The sequence below is a fragment of the Zootermopsis nevadensis genome, unplaced genomic scaffold (genome assembly GCF_977971745.1).
Source record: "Zootermopsis nevadensis isolate Lab colony 2312 unplaced genomic scaffold, Znev_1.0 Znev_ptg000009l, whole genome shotgun sequence".
In the NCBI taxonomy this organism is placed as follows: domain Eukaryota; kingdom Metazoa; phylum Arthropoda; class Insecta; order Blattodea; family Termopsidae; genus Zootermopsis; species Zootermopsis nevadensis.
The window spans coordinates 778165-799689 of NW_028259141.1; the positions used below are offsets into that span (position 1 = coordinate 778165).

General features: G+C 38.7%; 1 protein-coding gene across 22 annotated transcripts in view; it reads left to right on the forward strand.

Annotated features, from left to right (window-relative positions):
- The window catches only part of LOC110826776 (agrin-like), a 741485-nt gene that overhangs the window by 514560 nt on the left and 205400 nt on the right, over nucleotides 1–21525 (forward strand). Inside the window, exon 1 of one of the 22 annotated variants that reach the window (XM_087345745.1) lies at nucleotides 11629–11735. The exons of 20 other annotated variants lie outside the window; for them this stretch is intronic. Coding sequence is in view for 1 of the 2 variants with exons in the window: in XM_087345740.1 (XP_087201866.1) it covers nucleotides 11744–11753 (10 nt within the window). In the remaining variant the exon portion in view is untranslated. Of the gene's footprint in view, nucleotides 1–11628; nucleotides 11754–21525 lie in introns of those variants that run through there. One more of the 22 variants, XM_087345740.1, reaches the window with a different exon arrangement.

The window sequence follows — 21525 nt, forward strand, 5'->3', positions numbered from 1 at the left end:
ATTTGTTTAGGTGTGAAGTTCAAAGCTCAATGCATTTCTCTACTGCGTCATCTTGAAAGTGTAGAATCATTTTGTGCTCACCCTGTGTATAAATTTGCCTGCGTGCGTTTGATACAACCTTTTAATTGTATAGTCTATAATATAATTAATTTTTTCACATAACAGTATTCAAGTCTTGCTTCAGGAATATCAGTGGATGGATCAGACGGCAGACAGACAGAAGGACGCAGGTCATTCTAGTGTTTAATGGACGTGAGATGTATAACAGATTAATAGTCAGTGGCATGGCAACAGGGTATTCCTAACCTCTAGATTCATGAAAGAATGTCGTTGAAACCCCTAGATCAGCTTTCATATCCGGCATAGGAAGAAACAGCGATGGAGGATGTGAGAGCAAGGAACCCCCCCCCCCCAACAAACACAATTGAAAATGGCGGCCAACAGGACAGTGATGAAGTTAACCCATTGCTGAGGCTTCATTATAGTAATTTCTGGCTATAACACTGCTTATACATGACACTCCCTCTGATTTAACGACGCAGTTATCAGAATCGTGTAAGATTACACGTATTCTCTGTTATTCAGAAGATAAAATGGCTTCCAATGTGTTATATTACATTCGTTCCTACGGAGCGCGTGCCTTGTTTTTAGGTTGTTAGAGACTGTAGTATTCAAGACTTTTCTGCAAGAATTCTTACGTGGCACGTGAAATAACCTTGCATTTTGAGAAATAGCAAATGAATTAAACTCTTTCCAGAGGGACAAAAAATTGTTAATGTCATTAAAATTTAATTCAAAGTATGTTATAAGAATCTAAACTGGCTCGGGATTTATCCTAAATTCAATTCGGATGTGATAAATGATGAATTTGAAATGGTCATGGTATAGGAAATTCTGGTATTTTGTCTGGAGTAACTGATGAAGACCACGAAGAACTTCGATGAGGCTAGTTAGTTTCCGGCTGAGACCTTAAAACCGCCAGACTCCTAAGTCCATGTTAACCAACTTTACGCGAGGTAATTCAATTTACCTCCTTCCTCACTGCACACAACTGTCTGATTGAAATGCTCCTGTGTTCTTCTGCCCTTGTGGGGGGGGGGGGGTTGATTTTTGTGGGCTCTTTAGAAGGTTAGGCACTTAAACGTATTCTCTCTGCAGCCTAGGGTAGCGATGTTGGGCTTGTTGCATGCTTTAGGTCTGGAAGGGGTCGCTCGCGTGACTGCAGAATATTTCCTTCTGGTTTACCACGGCACGCATTTCTACAGCAACTAACCCCCTCCCTCCCTCCCTCACACGGATCCGTTTTTAGCGTTGGTTCAGCATTTTTTTCTATAGGGTGACAATAGGCATTGGTTCTCGTGCAATTATTGTTTCTTATATGCAATGGTAACCGCCACGGTGGTCTAGCGGTTAGAACGCTGGGGTCTCGGGTTCGATTCCCGGCGGTGCCCGAATTTATAACTTGTGATGGGCAAGGCCGTGGTCTAGGCAACACGGAGTTTTCCTCCGTGGCATCCCAACAATTACTCCATTCACACACAGAAGAAGGCAATGGCAAACCACTTCTGGATCATCTGCCAAGAACGTATATGAACAGGTCCCAGTCCGAGAAGAGAAAAGGATGGAAGGATCCTGTTCATATCGACCTGTCGTCAGACAGAACACTAAATAATAATAAGATGAGGTGGTCTAGCGGTTAGAACGCTGGCCTTGTAATGCTGGGGTCTCGGGTTCGATTCCCGGCGGTGCCCGAGTTTATAACTTATGTTGGGCAAGGCCGTGGTCTAGGCAACACGGAATTTTCCTCCGTGGCATCCCAACAATTACTCCATTCACACACAGAAGAAGGCAATGGCAAACCGCTTCTGGATCATCCGCCAAGAACGTATATGAACAGGTCCCAGTCCGAGAAGAGAAAAGGATGGAAGGATCCTGTTCATATGGACCTGTCGTCAGACAGAACACTAAATAATAAAATAAAAAATGTGTTATCTTATACACTTCTGAACCTCTGAATCTAGCGTTCTGAACACGATGGAAGGTGATCAGGGTTATCCTCCAACCTCAGGATTAGCGTAAAAGTTGACATCAATTCGTCGGCAGAAAACGTTTATCGAATGCTGTCAATTGGACAAAACGATCATCACGACGTTTGAAAGACGCGAGAATCGATATGATAAGGAGTTTATGTGTGACAGGTAGATGCCACTAGCTGCTGGTCGGAGTAGGAATCGCAGATCGATGTATCGCCTTTTTGATCGATAGCTATACGATAGTATCTTGTAAAGAAATGTGGAACGGAACATTCAGAATTGTATTTTTAGTGACGGATTCTCTGGAAACAGCGGTTAATAACGTAGTTTCTCAGTGACATAATGTCGTTGTAATACTGGAAACAAGGATTTAACCAATCGAAAATAAGAATGATGAGGTAAGTGTTAGGTTATGTAAGACGAATTAATGTGCAGGTACGTACAAGGAGCGAAGTTTATTCGGTGGGCCTCAGAAGGTCCGGATGACAATTTAAATGTACAATAAGTAAATCATTAATTATATAGAGAGGTGAGACATGATTATATCAAAACTATGTGTTATTTTTTGATGGGATGACACACAACAGGACTTAATACATTTTATCTGACTTGATCTGAAAGTCAAGAAGATGTTTAAGAAGTTTTAGGGTTTCGTTACCAAACTGTGTCAAGGTTGAACCCGTACAAAGAATCGAAAATTTGACCACTGTTTGTTAAAGAATGGTCGATATTATTAGAATGTCAGCTGGGTCTTAAGAAGTTGAATGTCTACATTGTGTGTCGGGCGAATTGGAACACAGAAATCGAAATTTGGTAAGGGACAATGACGTTGAACTTTCTTGCGGGAGGAATAAATGTTATTCGGTTATCGTGGCTTAAATTTCTTTAGGCGTAATGCCACAAAGGCGAAACTTATTTAGGTTTATAAGCACTGACACGGATAGGAGCCTGGATGGGGTAACAACGACAAATCTTGCACCTCTCTGGAATTGAATCATAGCCTGTTTGGAGACACTTCTTATCACTGTCAGTCACTGATTCTCCGTCACGATCTGTCCGCAATTTTGCCGCTCTGGGATCTGAGACGCTAAGGAACTCAGTTTGGTGGCAACTTGTCAGCACGTTAAGACTCGTGATGTATCTCAGGATCAAAGAAACACTTCGTACAGACTTCTGTATGAAACGAGTTGCAAGTTGTCTGTATGAAAATGTGATTTTCCGTGTGGTGACGTCTTGTAGGTGTTTACAGACTTTTCTGAACTACGCCGTAAGCTCGTGTCCGATGCGTGGGGTATAAGACTTCAAAGCAGATAATTTTGAACGAGGACTGGTGATATTTTATCTTTGGCTTAACTTGAAACATTGCGATTAATAATACGGTAGGACGGATCGAAAATGTATAGCACATTTTAGCCGCGTTCAGTGCTTTTGAAACACTCTGATTGATAGAATCGCGTGTTGGGTGTTCATCACCAGCGGGTTTTGTGGCAGCCCCCCCCAAGACACTACACCCCCCACACTATGATAGCATGATCGTTAGGTTAACAAAACACGGGAACATTGATTACATCGGTCGCGCTGATTACCAACACCTGTCAGAGAGCTCTCATGTTGGGTAAAATACAAATACTGGAAGCAGTGGGGATGGACAGATTCACGCTTTGATTCAATATACGAGGCTCGTCCACAAAGTAAGTTTCCCTGGGGCCGTTTACAGAAACAAAACACAATTTCATGGAAATATTTATTGCAACAGATACAGCAAGTGTCCAGCTATTTTTCAACATATTCGCCACCGGAATTGAGACATTTGTCATACCGTGGGACCAACTTTTGAATACCTGTGTCGTAGAAGTCTGCCGCCTGGGATTGGAACCACTGTGTGACAACCATCTCCGCCTCTCTGTCATTCTCAAAACGCTGACGCTGACCTGACAGGAATTTCTTGAGGTGTAGGAAAAGATGGAAATCACTGGGAGCGAGGTCCGGGCTGTAGGGTGGATGATTAAACACCTCCCAGCTGAACTCCTGCAGGAGACTTGCTGTCCGTCGAGCCGTGTGCGGCCTAGCGTTATCACTGACCGCACTTCACAGTCGGCGGGAGCTGGAATAAGAACCTCCATCCTCAACAGCTGCAACGATGCTACTGTGAGAACGCGGGAGGTGCCGTTAGTGCATGCGCCATGCTACGTCATTGCTCTATCACGTACGCACAGTCGCTTCGCGCAATATAAGGTTTGCTAGCTGTGGGACGAGTGGGAAACTTACTTTTGGGACGAGCCTCGTATTATGAAGGCAAGAAATGGGCGAATTATGGTAAATATGAGCAGAGTTACCGTCAAGTTTAAAAGAATTAGACTATTAATTCTGGTAGAAGCTCTCAGATCTGACATTGACTTATCCAAGTCCTTTAACTACTTTCGCTGTCAATGTGACGTTCACATATTTAAATTTGGCTCGTATACAGTTAAGAAAAGACTGCCCCGTAAATATTCTCTTATTATTCTTGCCCGTTTTATATCAGCACTGGTTGAGGATCACCCAAGCAACAACACACAACATGCAATTTAAACTAAGTACGAGAGAAGGCTGTTTTATTTACCCAATGAAAAAGACAATCAATTTGCATGTTTATATATTCCTTTTACGTGTCACAGTCACACACCAGATATTTTTCTTCCTTTATAATTCACAAATATTATATTAAATAAAATTAATCATGATAATAGTGACTGAATTAAATTAGGTATTTTAATCATTATTGATAATGGCCCTGTTCCAATCTGTGCTCGTATTACCGTCACACGGGGTAATCACCCCCCACCCCAAAGGCACATACACGTCATTACATTTGATATCCAGTGCAAATCTTACATTACTAATATCAAAAGGTCTTTGATTTCTACCAGCAAAACAGAAAGAATGTTTTCTGTTAGTAAACACGTTCGAATCTAGATATCCAAAACAAATGAAGTACGACAAAGAACGCCTCACAACTAACAATTAATTCGAGTATCAAAGCTATTTCATAAACTTCCGATATGTCGCAGAGACACAGAATAGTTGAAGGTGGTCATATTTGCCCTCACGAATATGTCGGTAGGGCGGTCAACTCTTCTTAGATTCGTACTCAGGGGCCCCGCGTGCAGTCAGATCCCGAGAATGTGCCTTAAAGTAGGCTACGACCTGTTCATTCAGCACCATTTATCGGCCCAGCAAAATTTGATAAACTAAGAGACAAACATAATCTGTAAACGTTCCACTTCTGAGTCGATATATCGATAAAATCGATGGCTGCTGGTTTGATTACTGGATTTATAACAATAGTTAGGAATTCGGAATTCTTCCAAAACGCGTGTTTTTCGGATTACTGATTTTTTTAACTTTATACATCGTTTGGTATTAAAAAAAGAACTCGAGGTTTTGAAAAATGAATTTTTCCTCGTCAGATGTAAGGTGGAGGGGTCCATTTCAATTACTTATTCTTATTCCCAACGCACATCTATTAATGTTATCCTTTCTAAAGCTAAAGATACAAAATACGTGAACTGTCCCATCAACAAAGAACAGAACACTTCCATGGATTTAAGGGTAAAAAAGTTAAAGTCGATTTTAAGGCGGATTCTAAATAAGTAACTTCATCAAAGTCTGTTTAACAACAAATAAATTATCGAAGGCTTAGTCGCCTGTACTCAGTTCTGTATAAAAGGAAACTCGAATTTCATTTTCCCTAATAGTAAAACCATGTCAAATTTTTAAATTTAGACAAAGATCTTTCTACCAGTCCGAAGACGTTTGTCTTCTGAGTTGTAGCGACGTGGACTGATGATGGAGGCAGCAAGGACCTCCGAAACGTCGGCCATCTTCGTACTCACCGCCATGAAAACCTCAGATTCCACTTTGTATCAGTTTTCTTATAGATAATGTACCATTTTATCCAACTTCTCCTGCTGTGGATAGAAATACTACGTGTAATGAAAACATTAGCCGATTCTTGTGTGCCCCTGTGGATAACTTCGTCTCTGTGAAGGAGGAAAATTAGGGCAAACAATTTTTAAGTCTAATGAATTCGTCTCTGGCTACTAACCGTGTAAGATGACATAATGAAGAAAGCAACGACGTTTCGAGAACCACGTTCGTCCTCATCCTGAGGCTACTCAGATCATACTGTATTATACTAGTCGCTGAGAGGCTGACATGTCAGAGGTAATCAACACTTACTCATCGTATCAATGGGCTTCAAAATCCTGTCTGATGCAGAATTTAATTAACATCAAGTGTTTCGATTAACGTTTATTTCAAATCGAGTGCCAAGCACTTCTAGATTGAAAGGTACTTTTAGGAGTCTGTGATAAATCTATTGTCAAGGACAGGGCGGTAAAACCTCCCATAGTTAGGACTCTACGTCAAATATCCTCTTTGTTACATATTGTGTGGTGTTTGATGAAAGTGACGTGAACACGTGTTATGTAAAATGATGTCTGGCGCCCACTTTTCGACATTTCTCGAGAGATTAACAAGTACTATCGATCATTATCGACTGATTTCTCCACATCACGAACACATGTTCATGTACGCACGTTTTTTTTTTAACCAAACACTCTTAAATGTTTATTTCATCGGGTCAAGATTTCGTCTTGTCCGCACTCCAACTGATTGTTCCACTAGTTTATGTAGATTTTCATACAAAAACTGATTTATACCAAAATCCATCAAGAGCTCTGAAATTCGTGTTCGTCACACAACATTGTCGTACGTTCAAGCAGTCCTTCAAATTCAAAATTTATTATTGTTCAAACCTAACCTGTACACGTGTAAACCTACGGTAAAAATGTAATCCTCCTAGGCCTAAGCGATATCAAGTCATCAAGTGTCTTAACATCGTTTCATTTTAAATCTCCTGTGCTGTGTTGTTTAGGTATAATTTACTTCGCGTCACAAATACAGTATTCATTGTGGTTCATTTAATAATTACGTCAGTGCCTCAGACTACACACCGTATATTAATTAATTGTGTAATGAATAACAAATTAAGAAGTGTATATAATTCAACTATGGTTATATAATTTCAGAAACTTATTAATATTACTAAGGGGACCACGAAAAACAGTCAGGCTAATTTGTTTTTGGGACAAATATTAATAAACCTTTATTTAATCACTGTTTTTAGATATTATGCTTTATTTTTATTATTTAGTGTTCTGTCTGAGGACAGGTCCATATGAACAGGATCCTTCCATCCTTTTCTCTTCTCGGACTGGGACCTGTTCATATACGTTCTTGGCAGATGATCCAGAAGTGGTTTGCCATTGCCTTCTTCTGTGTGTGAATGGAGTAATTGTTGGGATGCCACGGAGGAAAACTCCGTGTTGCCTAGACCACGGCCTTGCCCAACACAAGTTATAAATTCGAACCCGAGACCCCAAGATTACAAGGCCAGCGTTCTAACCGCTAGACCACCTCAACTTCTTATTTACAAATGTGATTCTGATATACGTAACAGTTTGTCTGTGTACAAGGAGATCCCGAAATAAATTCCATTTCATGTCTCCAAATTCAATTCCTTCTTCTATCCGTCATTGGTCAATTGAACTTCACACTGAAAACTGTTCAGAAGTATGAATGGTCGAAGTTACGTGTTAATCGTCTGCTTTATCCACTGAATAATCTAATTTATCAGCTTTCCTTTATTCTAATATTTGTACAGCAATGATTTCATGTCGATAACTTCCGCGAATGAAATTCAGTCCAGTCTTAGCGTTTCATAACGAATAGATTTGTTCTCTTTAAGTTTCTTATGGCTGGAAATGACAAAGCTGATAAAGCTAATTAAACAGGGGTGTCACAAACTAACTTTACCAAACCACAGAGCCCTTTTCGCTCACGTATCTCATTTGTTTTGAGGATCTGACACCCGCCACAGAATTCAGCGCTTTAAGCAGTAACATGTAAGCAAAATTCAGTCACACTCTCGGATATGACTGGAACTCACCTCATTATGTGCCCAGGTCTTAGTGATGTCTAGACATTAATTTTGCGGAAAATGTTACTGATTTTATTGCCGATTCAAATCTGTTTTGGGCTGCCAGTAATAGACTAACGGCTCAGAGGCTTTAAGTCTGACGTAAGATAAAAGAAATCACAAAAAGCGAACAGTTTGCCTGGAACTGAATTGGAAACGTTGCATCGTCTAGTAACACTGGTCACTTTTTAGCAAATTTTGTCAGTTTTTTTTTTGCGTAATTTGAACATTAGCGACAGGGTGGAAAATACGTAGCTCTACGTTACATGCCTTGAATCTTGGAAAATGCGATGATGTTTTAACTTGCAGCTGTGTTTTAAGCTCGCAGACTCTGTGTTAGTTAATTGTACCTCTGAGGTTACTCGTTTTTAGCAATGGCTCTAGAACAGGACGCTATATTTTATAACACACAGGGCGATCCGTTTAAGACTACACTAGAATAGACCAGTTTCTTTTTAGTTGGTACTAACAGATAAATGTTCTGCATCTTCTCGAAGACAAACATTTATTCCTTTTAGTGTCTTCGACTTTGCCAGGTGATTCAAAATGAGTGTCGTGTTTAAATTGTCCCAAGTTTTTCGGTTTATATGTAAAACTGTTTGTTTAAGAAATTCATGCTTTGGGGTTCGAACCAAGGATATCAGTGGTCAAAGGCCACGCCCAGAAATGGTTTCGGACTCATTCTTTTCCGTGATTCTCCACGATCATAACTGCACATCCTTCTGCGCAACTGACGTGAGTATCGGCCTAGCAACCAATAGGATTCAATTTTTAACGTAGCACGTGATTATAATTTGGTTTTCATTTTAAATGGTTTATACGCTACATCCTCCGGGTGGATATTAAAGCTGAAACACGTTTATCCATAGGTAATTAGTTTATTTCTAGTTTATTTGTGTTCAGTAAGAGGTCGCAGTATTGTGTTTGTCTGAAACTCTTTAGTGACAACTGTTGTATCGGCGGATCGAGGTATCGTATCGAAGTTGTCGTCCAAACTTCATATCGCTATGTCGTGGTCGACCTGTATTAAGATCGATTTCGCCTGCAATGACGCTTAGATTCAGAGAGTCTTAATTAACGGTTTAGTACGAAAATTAATAATTAAATCGAACCCATTTAGATACAATGTTAAACATGTCACGTGACCTTGTAGAAAGTTCCCAAGTGATCCAATTATCATTACGAATTGTTTGTATTTTTGTATTTTGTTTTATCACTAGAGGAGAGGACAATTTACGTGATTGGAAGTAAATGATGATATTTTTAATATTTTTGTACTATGACATTAATGTACCTGCATAATACCTATTATCTACATAAATTAGGTGTATGTATAATTTATGCTCTTAAACACGAAATTAAATTGTATAGTTACGTAAATATTTATATTTATTCTCAATTTTATTTAGTATTCTTATATATTAAATCTTGTCCGTCTAATCACAATAATTTCTTATTAAATATTAAAATATTACAATAATTAACATTTAAAATATTTAAAATATTAAATGATGTTCTTTATCGAAATATTCGATTTTACATTAGACCATCATTTTTCATGTTTCACGACATGTTTCAGTTCCTAAAAGAACCATGGTCTAATGTAAATCGAATATTTCGATAAAGAACATCATTTAATATTTTAAATATTTAAATGTTTTAAATGTTGAAATGTTAATTATTGTAATATTTTAATATCATTGATGATCTAATGTAAATCGAATATTTCGATAAAGAACATCATTTAATATTTTAAATATTTAAATGTTTTAAATGTTGAAATGTTAATTATTGTAATATTTTAATATTTAATAAGAATTTATTGTGATTAGACGGACAAGATTTAAATAATATATATTTATTATATCACAATATGACGCAACTTTACTATCTTTAGTATTCTTGATTAACCTAGGTTATGATTGAAATGGATATTTATGAATCCATTTCCCTACCTGTTCGTAAGACAAACTTAACACAGAGATTCATTGTACTTCGCCTATTGTATGATGGCTGCACCACCGGACATATTGGGGATGAATTAATTAATGATTGATGACGAGCGGGAGAAGTGACTGATATGACCGCCATAATTAAATTATCTCCGGCATCGGCGCCTCGGTCAGCCCTTTCTAGTGAATCGCAGTACAACCCAGGCCAAAATGTTATTTCACGATGCTATATCAACCTAAGTTTATAAGTTTTGAACAGTTATAAATTTTGCGTTTTATGGTCTCGGTTTAATTTATTCAAAAACTGAAATTTGTCGGGGTTAAGACGGCTGGGGGGTGCAGTGGATTACGTACATTCACCTGTGATTGGTGTGAAGGATAAGAATGCTACGCATCTATACATTTTTTTGGCTTTGGTTAGACCTAGCAGGTATCCTGTTAGCACAGATGACTCGGTTAACAGTCCTGGATATGGCAGAGGGAGGTTAATATATCGATTATCGTGAGTCAGGTCACTATCGAATGGTCGGAGGATGTCGTCACGAACTCCGTAATTAGAGACACACAGACAGTCACGTGTTTGAGTGGTTTAATTTGCTATCTATAACCATTTAGTTAATTAACGTTCGTCGAACATTAATGAAGAGCCATCGACTCGATTTGCTTTTTAACATTTTGTAACGTACACTGCATTGACAATCAGAAATAGAGACATTTCGGTCAGGTAAAACATGAAAGGTAGAGAAAACTTAGTCATAGTTTCACATCGAATCTGATTCGTAGTCCACGGAGACGTAGCCCAGTTCGAGCCTCGGTTATGGCAAATTCTGTTGTCACGTTTTCGAAATTTATCGACATCTATTAGAAATCCTCGTAAGTCCGATGGCTGGGGACTGCCCCCGATGCAGAATAGTAAAATACAAATGAAATCGACGTCAGACATTGTGACTCCGTTGGGGCTGGTAACCCAAGATATTAAGTCCGCCCTGCAGCTGTGAACAGAACATTTTGTTTGGTACCCTCAGGTAAAAACAGATTTCTTTGAATCTAGCTCCTCTCTTGTTCTTAAATTAGTGAGCATGTTACTTTAAGTGGAAATTGATTTCATCGTCGTGATGAAAAACTGAAATTTTTGTGTTTTTTTTATAATTTCTTTTCTGTTGTTTTACGCGACTTGGAAGATTTTACTAGAAAATAGTACATACAACAGCGTTTATCAAAATATGGTCCGCGTACCACCGGTGGTACGCGAATTAAGTTAGAAAATCAAAACATAATATTGACATAAATAAGTTTATCCCTGGTCGAATTTGGTTTGTGGTACATTTAATGTGTTAAATTTAGAATTATTGTTACGTCAGGTAAAAAAGTTTGAGAACTCCTGCCCTAGACTATCAATTACCCCGTGTGGGTGTTGTGTTGTAGGGACCAGGTTACTTGCGAGTTCTCGGCGCGTGGAGTAAGCAATGCGCGCGCACCTCCAAGCTTAAAAAAAAGTATTCGTTGTTTCGCGTTGAATCATGGGAACTGGCATTTTTTTTTAAACAGCTATCATGTAACCTGGCCGTTCCGTGCACTGACCAGGCCGTGCCGAATGCACCTAAGTACGGCACTTAGGAGCCCTGCCTAGTGGTCATACGTACGAGATCCTTCGTCTGGAGAAAGTGTACAGTGTTGCTTTAACTTCGCCGGGTTTTGAACAAGGAAAGCTTCAGCTGTGTCGAAGAGGTGAGCTGATGGAAGGCAGTAAGTTACAGCCCATTTCAATTGGTTTACAGATAATTTTAGATAAATTATTTATGGATCAGAATTCACGTGTCAAGGTCATTCAACGCTTGTTACACGTAAGCCCGAAAGGTGCGCGCGCATGAGTCCCTCTGCCCGCGGCTTGTCAACCGAAGTGTCCCTGATTGATGGCTGGGCATTGTTTTCAATAGCCCGTGGCTTCAGGGCTAATTTCCACGTTATGATGCGCGATTTTTTATTAATTAAAAATTTGCCAACGACGATGCGGTAGTGTTGAAGGTAATTAAAACGTTTGGGTCATAAGTGGCATCTGTTGCGTTCTGTTTTGTAATTGTCGATAAATCTCCTCGTTCTAGATCTGTCCAGTTCGACTGTTAGGAGCAACCGTGCGCCCTAAAGCAGTTCCTACTTGTCTCTGCAGATGTCAGTGCCCGCGTTATGTTAACGGAACAAAAGAAGTTATTTATTAACCAGGTTTTTGTCTTTAGTAAGGCGTCCAGACCGACTTTGACCTCCGGAACAAAGCCGCTGAGACGTCTCCACTCCCCCGTATGACCGTGTAACACGTCTCATAGTTAAGAGACGACGACATATTAATATTTTTCTCTGGATGTTTATAATCGTATTATCATTTAAATTTTATGTATCTCTTATGACAATGGTTTATTGCCGGTATATTTTTATTTTTAAAATATTTTACTAGTAGATGCTATCACAGACATGTTTTCCTTTAATATAATTCGAGAACTCTTAGGGACAGTGTATGCAGCCAGCCGAATGGTTTAAGTTTGTTCCTGAAACGTCGATTCCTGCTGCATTGCGTCTATGGGGCACACATTTAATTGAGAAAAGGAAGGAATGAAGCAACTCGGAATAACTAGGCGTAGATGGAAGGATAATATTAAAGAAATATCTCAGGGAAATAAGGTTGGAGGTGTGAGTGGACTCATCTGGCACCAGATAGGAACAGGTAGCGAGCTCTTGTGAATGCAGAAATTAACCTTCAGGACTCATAAATGTTAGATAATTTTATTTGTAGCTGATCGACTATCAGCTTCTCTAGGATGGCATTCTTCCATGTACTTAATCAGCCAGGCAATTATTCTGACATATACAGGTTATACACAAAAGAATGGTGCGGTTTCAAAAGTTAATACCCCAACTGAATACCAATTATGATGAAACCGCACCATTCTTTTGTGTATACCTTGTAGTTTCTTAGTTAGTTACTTAAATAGTTGTTATAAATTGTAAAGTTACCCTTGAAGAATGGCGGGAAAAACTGTATCAAACACAGATAGTCATAAATATTTTCTGATAAGGCTCAGAATTCCTTAAAATCATTACTGTGTCAGCGATAATACCAACCTGCGTTCAGAAGGTCCAAAATCGCTTAACACGAATCAAGCTCCCAACACGTACGTTGCTATTACACTGATGGATGATATTTGACACAAAATTCACCCTAATGGCCAACGTTTGAAAGTCGTGGTGTGTTGTTCTGTTTATCGTGTGCGGATTTTGAGCGTTCAGAAGGTCCAAAATCGCTTAACACGAATCAAGCTCCCAACACGTACGTTGCTATTACACTGGTGGATGATATTTGACACAAAATTCACCCTAATGGCCAACGTTTGAAAGTCGTGGTGTGTTGTTCTGTTTATCGTGTGCGGATTTTGAGTCGATTATGTCAGGTGACAAGTTGACCCCGGAAACAAATAAAATACGTCGTTGATTCTTGTTGTGGTAGATGGGGAAAGGCCCCCCTGGAGCGTCGCTTGGTCTAGCTGACACGTCACGCGGAAATCAAACAGCATGTGTGCATTGTAATACTACAGCAGACCGTCCTCTGGCTGACAGCCATGGCTTTTTATTAGCAAATTAAATTTTAACAAAATGTCACTTCGCGTTCTCAGGTTTTATTTTGTCCAATCTTTATCGTGATCGAGATAACTGCAGCGTTTTCTAACAAAAGCAGAGATAGTCATCTCGTAACTTCAGAGAACTCTGTTGTTTTTTTTAACACTTATAAATTTAATCATATTCGTTGCCTTATCCTGTATTAATCCTGTACAAATGTTGCACTGTTTCATTTTTCGTCAAAATCAGGACATTTTTCGAGTTTAATTTGTTTTTGTTCTTGAACGCTAGAGCGTATGGAAAATTCTTGTTAAAACTGTTGATAAATCGGCCGTATTCGACTGGTATTTCATTTGAAGACTCGACAAATTTATAAAAATATCATTCAAGCCAAAAATCGATTCAGTCGAAATGCATTACGAAAAACGTCTCTCTGTTGTTTATGATTCTGTTAGCACTGCAGGAGAAAATATAATTTTTTTTCAGCTGTGCTAATAACAGCTGATGATTTTATAGAATTTCAGTAATTTTTAATTTTGTTTTTATTAATTATAAGGACGACAATGATGGGAATAATAATAAATCAGTTCAAATGTTCCGTATTATCGTGTTTTGTCAAATTCACGGATCTAAAACATGCAAACACTAATAACAATAATTAATAATAATAATAAAATACGCTAGAAAATAAGAGAATAATTCAAAATTTAAATAAAAACAATCGATCTAAAAGCCTAGAATCTTTACATTTGCAAAAATGACGTACCCAGCTGAGAGACTGTATGAAAATTAGCCTTATTTTGTTCTTAGAAACATTATTAATAAATAAACCATTATGATAGTCGCGATCTGAAATAAAATTCATTTGAATAAAAATTTCCTTGGATATTATCCATCGCCTAGTAAAATATAAAATATAAAACATAAAACGACGTTTCGGAAATAGGACTCTATCTCCGTCTTCAGGTTCCTACACAGTTGGGCTCACTAGATAGAGCTAATCCCTATCTCCGGACCGGATTAGCTCTATCTAGGAGTTGCTCAGTGTCCATGACCTGGAACTGATATATTTTGTAAAATAAAATATGATTCTCCACTTAAAAACTATACCGACTACACGTGGAGGTCTGTGCAGAGTTACGATGAATGAATACTTTCACGTAAGCGGCCTGTAATTATTCCAAAAGCCTCAGACCCTCTCGGCGCTGAATGTAATTCCAAGTCCCCGCAGGAGGTCGACGTCGGCTTGTCGTTAGATCTCGTCAAAATTCTCGCAGGAAAGCTTTCGTGTTCCGTCCCGCGTTAGTCCTCCAAGACCCGACCTCTTAACACTGCTTCAAACATCGTGTATAAAAGTTGCACGCGTGACGTACTTCAACTGTTTTTTTTTCGCCGCTGTAGTAGTGCACTGACTTTCCGCACGTACTGGCGGCGCTGGTTGGGTGTAAATAGAGAATGAAATCTCTTGCACTGTAGGCTGTATATGACGTAAGATAAAAGAGCATTATCTCCTTAAACAAAATTTCCTCTCTGCTTCGAATTGCTGGAAGTTTCTGCGGATAAGTCAGTCCCCAGAATATGTCTCAAGTTGTTCGAGGTCGACGCTCTGTGGGCGTCCGAGTCCACATCCGTCAGCTTTGTGTTGCGGGCAGCTGGCTTGCCCGGCGGGACCAGTGAAGAACTGGCTCGCACCGTCATCACCTCCAATGTGGTGGTCTCCATCGTCATAATAAGTTTTGTGCCAACATCTAAATCTATACAAGATGGCTGTCTTCTTGGTTGTTGCGCCGTGAAGTCTGGTAGAAGTTTTACCGACGTTTAGAAACCACCTCCCTGATGATGGTGGCAGCAATGACCTCCGAAACGTCGGTAAAATTCTACCAAGACTTCACGGCGCAATAACCAAGAAGACAGAGGTCTTTAGAATAATTTGTGTTAACTATGATACACGTGAAATTTATCGAGTACGAATTAGCTTAATCCCATAAAGCACAGTGGTAACTATATGTACCATCTGCTTTGACGATCAGTAACTCTTAAGTTTATTTTAATGGTTCCGTGTCATTCTTCAGCGATAACTTTCTTAAACATCGTTAATCAGTTTGATATTTGTGATGGTGAAGTGTCGTGTTTTCTTCGCGGTACGGACTGGATTCTTAAATACGTAATATTTAGACGAGTTTCGACTTCAAAGGGTAAACCAGCTGATTTTCGTAATGGTGAAGTGTAGTGTTTTCTTCGCGGTACGGACTGGATTCTTAAATACGTAATATTTAGACGAGCTTTGACTTCAAAGGGTAAACCAGCTGATTTTCGTAATGGTGAAGTGTAGTGTTTTCTTCGCGGTACGGACTGGATTCTTAAATACGTAATATTTAGACGAGCTTTGACTTCAAAGGGTAAACCAATTGATATTCGTAATGGTGAGGCGTAGTGTTTTCTTCGCGGTACGGACTGGATTCTTAAATCCGTAATATTTAGACGAGCTTTGACTTCAAAGGGTAAACCAGCTGATTTTCGTAATGGTGAAGTGTAGTGTTTTCTTCGCGGTACGGACTGGATTCTTAAATACGTAATATTTAGACGAGCTTTGACTTCAAAGGGTAAACCAATTGATATTCGTAATGGTGAGGCGTAGTGTTTTCTTCGCGGTACGGACTGGATTCTTAAATCCGTAATATTTAGACGAGCTTTGACTTCAAAGGGTAAACCAGCTGATTTTCGTAATGTTGAAGTGTGGTGTTTTCTTCGCGGTACGGACTGAATTCTTAAATACGTAATATTTAGACGAGCTTTGACTTCAAAGGGTAAACCAGTTGATATTCGTAATGGTGAAGTGTAGTGTTTTCTTCGCGGTACGGACTGGATTCTTAAATACGTAATATTTAGACGAGCTTTGACTTCAAAGGGTAAACCAGTTGATATTCGTAATGGTGAAGTGTAGTGTTTTTTTCGCGGTACGGACTGGATTCTTAAATACGTAATATTTAGACGAGCTTTGACTTCAAAGGGTAAACCAATTGATATTCGTAATGGTGAGGCGTAGTGTTTTCTTCGCGGTACTGACTGGATTCTTAAATACGTAATATTTAGACGAGCTTTGACTTCAAAGGGTAAACCAGCTGATTTTCGTAATGGTGAAGTGTAGTGTTTTCTTCGCGGTACGGACTGGATTCTTAAATACGTAATATTTAGACGAGCTTTGACTTCAAAGGGTAAACCAGCTGATTTTCGTAATGGTGAGGCGTAGTGTTTTCTTCGCGGTACGTACTGGATTCTTAAATGTCATTTATACGAGGATACGATTAAAATGGTTCGCTGAATTGTAGTAATCGTGTATTGACTGATCATCATCTGCTTTACATAATCTTCGCCCTTTGCCTCTCCTGATCGCTGTAATTCTGAACCCAAAGCAGGCCCTGTATTTATTCACATTTTATAAAATATTAATAATTCTATTATTTAACGCCCTATAGTCTGAACTCCTTTTAGTGTCGCTAAGCAACTCACATGTGAAATAATAACCCCCGTGAATGTGCCGTACGTTTATTTACTCTCTGTTCATTTACTTGAGTAAACAGCCATTCCGCCTGTGCTATGCTGACAGAGCCATCTGTCTCTCGCTGTTGAAAGCACACGAGGTACTTGCCAGACACGCTGTAATAACACATTTTTGACGACAGCCGTTGCCCTAGCAACACGATTTAATCCCCATGAAAGGAATATTCTTTAACTTTCTTTCTCATTTTCTTAATTTAATGGATTGCTTGTGTCTGATGCATTTGTTCTGAACAGCCCTTGAGATTTCTTAAGGAAAGCTGAAAGCTGTTTTTTCACATCGATTTTGCTGTCGTAAGTGAGCTTCTGGGAAGTCAGTTGTAGCGAATCCTAAATGAGATGTTGGATGTCTTTACTAAGTTTTCTCGTGACACTCCCGAGTTACTCTGGGTTAGAAATTATAAACTAAGGCTGTCACTTCAGTGACATTTGTTGGTCATAATACGATGAAACGATGAATGAATTTTCGTAGATACAGTCGCTGATAGCGAGATATAACAGGGAACCATAGAATCGATGTCTTGAAGATTTATAATGTTAATTGAGACTTAATCACTAAACAAGTTTATGATATTCGAAAGGAGAAACTGCTTTCTTTGTGAGGTGATAAAGTTGCGTCATATTGTGATAAATATATATTGTTTAAATCACAATAAAATTTTTATTAAAAATATTAAAATATTACCATAATTAACATTTAAATATTTAAATATATTAAATGATATTCTATATCGAAATGTTCGATTTACATTAGAACATCACTTTTTTACACGACATGTTTCAGTTCTATAAGAACCATCTTCAGGTGTATCATCATTTAATATATTTAAATATTTAAATGTTAGTTATGGTAATATTTTAATATTTTAATAGGAATTTTATTGTGATTAGACTGACAAGATTTAAACAAATATAAACAAATATATGCTTTCTTTGTGTTGATATACTATCCTCAAGACACTTCTTACATTTTCATTATTTTTTCACAAATTTTCCTTAATATTTTTAATATTTCTCCTTACTGAAATTAACTGAAATTAGGGATTTATATTCTGGGGGGGTTTGTGATTCCTAATTCGTTTAAAACTTGAGTCGGTCAGCTCAAGCGGTGGAGTGACTCAACGGACTGGCCGACCGTGGTTTGGACACTTCAGGAGCCCCGATTGTGTTCGTCGGGATCCCGATCGCATTGACTCCTGAACCCTCGACAGCGTATCGGGGATATGAATAATGAAATATTTCACAGATTTAATGTTTTTCTTAAAATAAGTTCTCGTTTGTACTTCAAGCGTTTGTCATCATTTCCTCAGTTCGTTGAGTCAGTTTTGTTTTGCAAACATTTTTCGCCTTGGTGTGTACCCTGCTTTAAACAGACACTGCTCCGAACACGAGGTCCGCCTGAAATATAGGCTAGCAGTGATAAACAATGGAGCAGCGCAATGCGACTCTCGGCTGTCTTTTTGGATTTGGGCGAGACACCTGTGGGTCTTCTCTGTACACCGACAAATTATGAAGTTTGTTTTGAAATGAATAATTTTTACGGATAGTCCAGTGTTCAATGAATTTATTTTCAGATTTACAAATAAAAGACTGGAAACCACGTTCGTTTGCATAAATCCAGGGACAGGGTTGTAAAAGTTGATTAACCGTTGTTTACAAAAATCGATATTAAGAGAGAATGTAATGAGAGAACGCGATACGTGGCAAGAACGGAAACTGTCCAAAAATTATGACAAAATTCTAGTAACCGTCCTCATTGTGTGACCGTTATCGGAAATGTTTCGCGTTATCAGACATTTTGGTGCGGGCAGACACCGAGATCTTAGGATGCTTCTCTCCGTAGGGTGTACAAATCAAGTCGCGCCGGGAGACCTACGTAATAACATGGCGATTATCCTTGAATCTGTATTGCTATAACGGGGGATTTATGTAGGGCAGATTAGGTATGAGAATCCAATTTCATAGAGTTATGTTTATATTTACGATGGCGAAGAATAAAGTCCTCTAACGGTACCAGGGACATAGCATCCATGTTGCCTTACAATTTCCAGGAATCTCAAAAAAAAAAGAAGATACAAACCATGATTACGTATTACATATTTGGTACCTGAAGTTCTTACTTTGACGAATGTGAAGATGGCTGTCTTTTGGAAATTTTAACCTTGCATTCTGATGGACTCATTCATCCGAAACGTCGATTAATTTCCACAAAGTTTTATGTTAATTCTATGCCTTATAATCTACTGTTATATAAAAGTAGCTCTCGATTTGCGACGATTCAGAATAACTCCGATTTTGAAACCAAAAAAGTCAAAAAGTGAAAAATAATATATTTTACTATTATTTATAACGTTTTACAATGTATCTCGTACTGATTCTTATACTAAATCGTAATTCTTAACATCGCTGGTTTTGAATAAAATTTATAAATACAGTCATCTCTGCAATTACGTATGTTTCGTTAACGCGAATTTGCTCCGGTGAGATCGATGAATCGGTAAAATCTGTTTGTGAAATGCAAACTTTTGCATATGCGAGTTCGCTCTTATGCAATTTAATTCCTGGAACTTTAAACTTCCAAAGGACTAATTTAATATCTGCGGAGGTACCGGGGTTATTTTTAATACACGATTTTTGCATAACAGCAGAGATGACTGTACACATAAATTACATGAAAGAATCGCGGGGACCAACGAACTGTCGATTGTAATTGAATATAATATATTTTTTAAATTACCTTTATTTTATTTACGTTATTTCAGGGCTTTAAATGTAATGTCATTATATTACTCGTGAATGTTTGGGTGCTGCAAATGAATGTCATTGGATTACATTATAAAAGAGTTTCAATTTACGCCGGTTCGTCCAGGAACGCGTCCCCGGCGTAAATCGAGGGCTACCTGTATTGTGTTAACATTAGTATTCTCCTTGATTATTCTGTTTTTATCCCTTGTTATCTTAAAGTACAGGAATTAGCTCCAGCTGAGGATCGTGTAGTTTGGTACAACCTAACCTAACCTAACCCAACCTAACCTAACCTAACCTAACCTAATCCAACCTAACCTAACCTAACTTAACCTATACTAACCTAAACTAACCTAACCTAACCTAATCCAACCTAACCTAACCTAACCTAACCTAACCTAATCCAACCTAACCTAACCTAACCTAACCTAACCTAACCTAACTTAACCTATACTAACCTAAACTAACCTAACCTAACCTAATCCAACCTAACCTAACCTAACCTAACCTAACCTGTTACTTTAGTCTGTTGCATTCATTATGCAGAGGGCCTCTCGTTAGCAATGCGCGTTACGAAGAAGGCGGTTTCAAAGTAGGATCGTTGCGAACGCATTGGATAAGCAGCTCGGATGGCCGACAAGGGTTTACCCTCTGACTGTATGAAGTTTATTATTTGGGACAGAAACACCTCGTCGTAAAATTTTCGGTGGTAAAATCTTTTTTGGGAAGGCTGAAACGTTTGTAGGAATTTGGAACATTTGCCACACTTGTCGGTAATGTAGGACGATGTGATACCGACTGAGAATAAAGAGGATATGTGAAGTAGGATATTTGAACTGAGTCAGAATGTGCATTTGGTCACTTGTGACATTAAAACTTGTCATTAATGCAATAAAACGTTAAGTCCTCTTATTAACGGGCTACAGACCGAGGTTTGGGGGTTAACGGTGGTGGTAGTAGGATTCTACCCTTACTTTAAGCTCATAAGGGTTGTTTAATGTAAATCTAGGAGCAGATTCAATTGTGGAAAAGATTGCGTTTGTTCGTACGAGACTCTCGCAGTGCTAAAGGCTTCGGGACTGGAAGATTGGACCCGAGTGTTACGTCACATTTCCCCTGAGTTTCTACGGGCCTGGTAGTGTGATTGGTTGGTTCCTGGTGACGGAATTTTAAGTTCTACGTCAGTGTAAAAGAATACGTTCCGATTTTAATTTCTGGAACAGTGAATACTCGACGTGTTTCCTATGTTTGTTTCGCGGTGAATGCTAAAACATAATGAAGCCTTAATTTGCAAATACGTTTGTGTTCGTTCAGTTCTTTTCGTGTTTAATTTATTCTGCGTTAGAAACTTTTTATCTGAGATGCTTTAGTTTGTAAATATTAGGTTTTCGGGGCTTAACGGGACTTTTACGAAAAGAGTTAACTTAAACTACAACAGGAAATTTGGAACGTGGAAAATAATAAAACCGGAGAGGGGTTGAAGGGAGTGTGAATACAAGAAAAGACAATCGAAGTTCGTTTTGATAATGGCGGGTTGCTGAACCAATTACTACAGGGGGGCCTCAGAATGCGTTCGTACAAATGTTTTCATGAAAGTACTCGGAACACG